At 38.6% G+C, this 6190-nt stretch overlaps 1 protein-coding gene and 1 long non-coding RNA gene across 2 annotated transcripts; both read left to right on the top strand.

Moving 5' to 3' along the window:
* Positions 1-1192: 1192 nt before the first annotated feature.
* LOC119272363 lies at positions 1193-3263 on the top strand. The gene is made up of 3 exons (XR_005134737.1): positions 1193-1294; positions 1392-1490; positions 2419-3263. It is a non-coding gene; the product is annotated as an uncharacterized LOC119272363 (long non-coding RNA).
* A 678-nt stretch (positions 3264-3941) lies between these two features.
* Positions 3942-5879, top strand: LOC119272689. The gene is made up of 5 exons (XM_037554118.1): positions 3942-3992; positions 4379-4713; positions 4851-4940; positions 5675-5761; positions 5851-5879. The coding sequence occupies exons 2-5, from the start codon at positions 4500-4502 to the stop codon at positions 5877-5879; spliced, it is 420 nt and encodes a 139-aa protein (XP_037410015.1). The 5' UTR covers positions 3942-3992; positions 4379-4499.
* Positions 5880-6190: the final 311 nt, after the last annotated feature.

Here is a 6190-nt window from a genome sequence, read left to right as displayed (position 1 = left end):
ATGATTGCAAAGTCATTAATCACGACCACAGAAAATTAGGCATGCGATCAAAAAGTCATTAATCGCTATCATTAAAGGTAGATCACAAAATCCAAATGCCCGGAAATTAGATTGTCAACTAAGAAAGTTATCATGGTTGATAAGTTCTGATTACCAGTCTCATGCATACAAATTACTAGTGGTTTTGTTGAGTTGTTGGTTTTTGTGTCTTTCAATTCACCTTTCGCAACTCTTTAATTGTCAGTTCTTAATTGTTTTGTTTCTTTGTACTTGGCAGGGGCACGATGCCAAGGAAGCGCAAAGGATATGGTGATGGCCATGAGGGAGTTCCTTCAAAGAAGCCGAAGCGCCCTCCACCTCGGAACAGGGCTTCCCCTAACTCATTTTTGATTGCCTGTAAAGATTTGTCTGATGGTAGCAAAAATGCTATCAATGAAATGGACTTCAACAGCCTTCGGGAGATCAAGTGCGGCCACCCATTCAGTTTCCTTAGTGAATGGCTTGTCGGGTTATACGAGCCAAAATCTTGTGAAGTGGTTGTTCCAGGGTGTGGCAGGATCCCTGTCGCGTGATGGGTGTGCCCCGTGGTGGGGAGGATGTCCCTTACAATCTACCTACAGAAGCTGATATTGAGTTAGGTATTGAGATGTTTGGTGAGCTTGAACATACGCCGAAGATGACAGATGTCCTTGATCTTATAACAAGTTCTGTTAATTTTGATGAGAAGTTCAAGCGGATGTGGCTCATGCTTGCCGGCAATACTATCATTGCGCCTACTACATCCAACAAGATTAGTCCTAGGTGGTATGGTGTGTTGGTAAGTATTTCCATACTTTCTCATTTTGTATGGTGGTAACTTTATGTCTTGTGGCTGATAACTTGCATCATGCTTATATGGAAACTGCAATGCTTTCTAGCATGTTAATTTTTTGTTCATTTTCTTCCTTGTTTTTTCAGCAAAACATTAATAGAGCTAAAGATCTAAACTGGTCCAAGTTCATTGCTGATGAGCTCCACAAGGCACTGTCAAAGGGAAAGCCTACAAAGGGATGCCTTCTTTTCTACAATGTAAGTGATGCTGCATTTTTCTTTTTTCTTTTTTTGTTTTGATTGTGTATTCTGACGACATTCACCTTTTTACCAGCTCTTGTACATTGATGCGATTGATCTTACTAGTCTTGGTATTGCATTGCCCGATGGTGCTTTTGCTATTAATGTTTGGACGAAAGAGAAGATATCTGAAGTGCTTAGTAGGGATGTCCAAGCGGACGGAATTTCTTATGGGAAACTACTGGTAACTTGTTTTTTTCTGATCAGTTCATGTACTTACTGCAAATGCATTTGTTTTTCATACTTTTCCTTACTCATTTGCGTTCTCAATAATTCGCCAGTTGAAACCCCAGTTTGTCGTTGATTTCTGCTTGTTTGGCGGTTTACAAGGTCTTGGGAAATTCATGCGTGTGCATGTCCCACCAAACTGCAGTGATGAGGTATGCTGGTTTTTTTTTAATTTTGTTTGGAGGTATTATGGTAATTGTAGCTCCTTTTGTTTTTTTTTTCTTGCATTTACATGGTAACTTATGAGTGTACACCCTCATAACTATTTTGCAATGTTGAGGATATCGCTTATCGTTATCGTCTCGGTCAGCTAGGGATTAGAGATTAATCGGAAATCGGCCGATAAATCGATTTTATCGGTCGACTATTAATCGGATATTTTTTGAAAATCTCATGTTCCCGACACTAAAATACACTATATTCAACACCAAAACAATATTTGACAGAAGTGTTACCTTGATTTCTAGCCTTTGAATCCTCGTATAATGGCAAAAAATAGGATAACAATACATATACATATTCCGTAACAAGGTCCACAAAACATAAATAAACATAGTTTTTACAAACATCGTGCTATGAATAGGTTTGATTTCTCGGTAGATTCCTAATAAATCGCTTGTTAGAACAATAAATTGGTCCAAAAGATAAACGGCAAAGATAAGACATAATCTTATCGGTCATCCCCTGATTAGAGATAAATTGGAAGATTAATCGGTGAATCGGAAGATTTCTTGAACAATGCTATTTTGTATTACACATCTGAAATTTTTACACGCTGTTAACATATGTTGTGTTTATGATGGTAACTTTTGTTGCATTCACATGGTACTTTGTGGTTGTTCTCCTTGATAACTCATATTTTACCAATCTGAATTTATTACTGCTGATAACTTGTGTTGTACTTGGATGGTATCTTCTGTTGCACTCACATGACAACTTCTGTATGCATATCCTGATTATTATTTATTTATGATCTTGGTTTGTGTGTTTTGTGTAATTCATGATCCTTTTTTGCATCTAAAAATCATGTCTGGTAACTAAAAGTGTTCCTTGTGTTCTTTGTTTCTTACTAATGAGCAGAAACTTGCAAAGGCTTCTGAGCTTGTGGTCCGGTTTTCGTCTGGCTTGGTTGGCCTGCTTGGCGATCTTGTGCAAGGGTTCATCTCCCTTGATGATGAAGGCAGTTCACATGTGTCTCATCGACTAGACACGGATCTTAAGGCAATTTCTTTTGGTACCCGCAATATGGCAAAGCCCCCTCCTGCATGCCGTACTTGTCAAAGAGACAGCCTTGGCAAAAATATTATCGATGAATCGGATAGTGACAATGAGACATAGGATAACGACAACGATGACTCTGGTGATGATGATGATACAGACTTTCAAGTTTTTTACCATGGTGAAAAAGGCCATACTGGTTCTTCTTCCCGCAGCGGGGCAGTGAACGTGGCTTCTGGCAACGGGGTAGCAAATGTGGACGCGCCGCACCCAGATGATGCAAATGCTAAATCACATGACAGGGTAGGAGGAATTGTCGAAGGCACACCTGACGGTGCGGGCGATGAACCTATGATTGAGTCCCAGTTCATGCCGACTGCTACTTCTAACACGATCTCAAGCGGCTCAGGGGATGGCGTGCTTAGCCAGCGTGACATGACAGACACGCAGTTTGATTTGGCCACTGATTCTTCTATGGAAAGATGCAGTGCTCAGCTTGCTAATACTTCGTCTTATGAGCAGAAGCGCGAGAATTTGAGGCTGCCATCTCTGCCCTGTCCAGCTTCGCCACCCAGGCGTGCCCAGCTGTCAGATAGGGATATTCATCTTTCTATCATGAAAGTGGTCATCCAAGAGCTTGCGATCCGTGTGGCTGACAAGGGCACCGGTGAGGTCATTCCACCCTCAACTCAGATTAAGCAGGTTCCATGCAGGTGAATTATCCTTTGTATTTTTCTACTTCTTATATTTCTTCAGTTTCTCTTCTTTTGTCAATTTCTTTGTTTTGTTACTGTATTTTTGACACTCCATGGTAGTTTCAATTGTTGGTATGTGATAATTTCAGTAGCATTTCTTTGATAACTTGCAACTATTATCTTCTCATATACATCTCTGCTTTTTGTTTCTAAACTACTGGTCCAACCATTTTGTTCACTACTTTATTTTTATTCAGGTCACCCAGCAAACAAGTTGATACACTTGAGGCATCATCTAGTATCCCAGGATCAAGGTAGTCTGTTTTCTATTTCTAGTCTTTCTTTTTGTATTTTTTATTCATTTTGTGTTGCATAATAGATGAATTTCCAAGTTTCTTCTCTTTAGGTTTCATAATGCTACTTCTTATAATTAGCTAACCTTTTTATATAGTATATACATTTGTATAATATATTTTTACCTGGTTGATTATTCTTCATGATTACCTTTGTTAAAAATATGCTGGTAACTTCATATTGCATGATAGTTTTGAACTGTTTGTCTGGTAATTTCAGTAGTATTACTCTGATAACTTGCAACTATCTCCTTATTTCTATACATCTACATTATTTGTTAATAAAATATTGCTCTAATTATTTTTGTTTACTACTTGTATTTTTATTCAGCGCACCCGACAAACAAGTCTGTTCACTTGAGGCATCATCTACTATCCCAAGATCAAGGTAATCCCCCTTTTGTCGTGGTCTATATTTTTTGTATTTTTATTCATTTTGTGTTGCATAATAGATGAATTTCCAAGCTTCTTTCATTTTAGATTTCATAATGCTACTTCTATAATTAGCTAGCGTTTTTATATCTTATATACATCCTTATAATCTATTCTTACCCGGTTGATTATTCATCGTGGTCATTTTTGTTAATATATGCTCGTAACTTTTTGGTATTACCATGCTTTAACTTACTTTTATGTCATAAGTTTAACTTAGTAAAGATAGCATATGTCCTTGTGACACAATCAACACATGATAACTTTGTCTGTTCATTTTAGCACTACATCTCACAACTTCTTATCATCCTCCCCCCATTGTTTGGCTTTTATTTTTTGCAGCCAGTGAAATCAAAAGAAGGCTGCTACAAAGGTGCGATTTCTCAAGACTAGGTCTTCTCCTCGACTAAGAGCAATATCTTCACAGCTGGTAGAGGTTGTGGATCTTGAAGAGCAGGCCACGATGACGCCTCCTGATGTCGTTTCACAATCTGATGTGATGGCCTCTTCGCCAGCCTTCGTCGAAGCAGCGGCTGCTTGCGAAGTTGCATCTGATGTTGTTGAATCTGTAAAACAACTTGCTGCAGTGGCCACCATCACTCCTGTTGTTGAAGAGCTCGCCTCTACAACTGTTAATGATGAATTGCATGCTGAGGAAATTCCTACTGCAGACACTGGTATGCATGAAGGATCACTACTCTGATGTTAAACATACAGACCTAGTTTGTGGATTTTTTTTATGCGATTATTTTTTCAATGTGATAAAATATGTTTTTTGTCCTCTCATATGACACAACCCAAAATGTTAATGAAGCCATCACCGAAGCTGCCCAAGTGTCTGTGCCCCCTGATGTGGGAGTGGTTGTTGCAGCAACTGGTGTTGATGCAGAAAAAACAGCTCTAGGTAATCATGCACTCTTCTGATGGTAACTATAGAATAGTCTGATGGTAACTTCACTTAGTTATGTTGGTAAGTTACATATTGTGGTCCCTGGTAACTTGAGTTGCTATATACTGATAAGATCTCTTCTTATTCCCTGATAACTTGTGCCACTACCCTCTCATGCCACAATATGTTCTATGCCCATGGTAACTAACCAGTATGTTGCATGACAAGTTCTGCATTTTTTGTGCCCCTGATCAATACCAATTTTTTGTTTTTTTTTTGGCCTGAACTAGTGTTGTCCTACTAAGTATCATTGTTTGGCCTGATAACTTTGACTATAACCAAATATTATCTTATCCAATACAGTCTTCACAACACCTCTTTATCGCAACATTCATTGTTTGGCCTAGTACCTACCACTCTATCTCGACACTATCTTACCCAATACGGCCTTGGCAACACCCCTTTTCTGTTGTGGTGATAAGTCATTATTATTGTGTTGGTAACTTTCATTATTCTGGCTTGATAACTTTCACTATATCTTAATATTTAGTTTACCCAATACGGTAGTGACAACACCCCTTCTGTTATTATTTGATGGTACTTCCCCGTGAAGTTCACCAATGTTATTATTGTATATGTTTTTATTTGTTTTTTATCATGTATACCCCTTTTCTCATGTCCCATCTTACCTTTTGATTTTCATTCTTATATAATAATTAAAGATCATTGTGTTCGGGTGTATGATGTAGAACTTGACGATGACGAAGTACTTATGTGGTGGGAAGAATTTGAACATGATAACCCAGCAGCCAAAGGAAAAGCTATTGTCCAAGGAGGTAATCATTTTTGGTTACTTTGGCAATGCCAAAGCTGTGATGCACTATATAAATGTCACTTGATAACTTCTGCCCCCATTGTTGATAAGTTACTCACAAACTGATTGATAACTTCTGATTTCCCACTTCGTTGAACCCTTCAGATTGTTTAACCTTTGTTTATCATCACCAATCCTTTTGCTAAACCCTTCATGATGTTTTGCAGAGCATTGTCAAAGCTCCACATTTCCTACACCACACTTACCCCAACCCAAAGAGTATATGCAGCGCAGTGCCATGCCTATATCATTAATTAGGAAAGTTATTGTTACCCGCCCATCACAATACCAGCTGCCGCCATATTTGACACTCATCCCCAGCAAAGATGATGAGGCTGTTTATGATGAAGTTATCAAGCACACAACTGATTCGAACTCCAAGATTAAGGGG

Source organism: Triticum dicoccoides, chromosome 3A (genome assembly GCF_002162155.2).
Source record: "Triticum dicoccoides isolate Atlit2015 ecotype Zavitan chromosome 3A, WEW_v2.0, whole genome shotgun sequence".
Taxonomy (NCBI): Eukaryota; Viridiplantae; Streptophyta; class Magnoliopsida; order Poales; family Poaceae; genus Triticum; species Triticum dicoccoides.
Note: the sequence above shows the minus strand (reverse complement) of the source record. Positions and strands in the feature narration are given on the sequence as shown.

What these genes read in the sequence shown, in the direction of transcription:
- LOC119272689 (XM_037554118.1), top strand. Translation starts at nt 4,500, where the DNA reads ATGACGCCTCCTGATGTCGTTTCACAATCTGATGTGATGGCCTCTTCG. An exon ending in TGCAGAAAAAACAGCTCTAG is followed by an intron (nt 4,941 to 5,674) that starts GTAATCATGCAC and finishes TGTATGATGTAG; the next exon opens with AACTTGACGATGACGAAGTA. An exon ending in AAAAGCTATTGTCCAAGGAG is followed by an intron (nt 5,762 to 5,850) that starts GTAATCATTTTT and finishes ATTGTTGATAAG; the next exon opens with TTACTCACAAACTGATTGAT.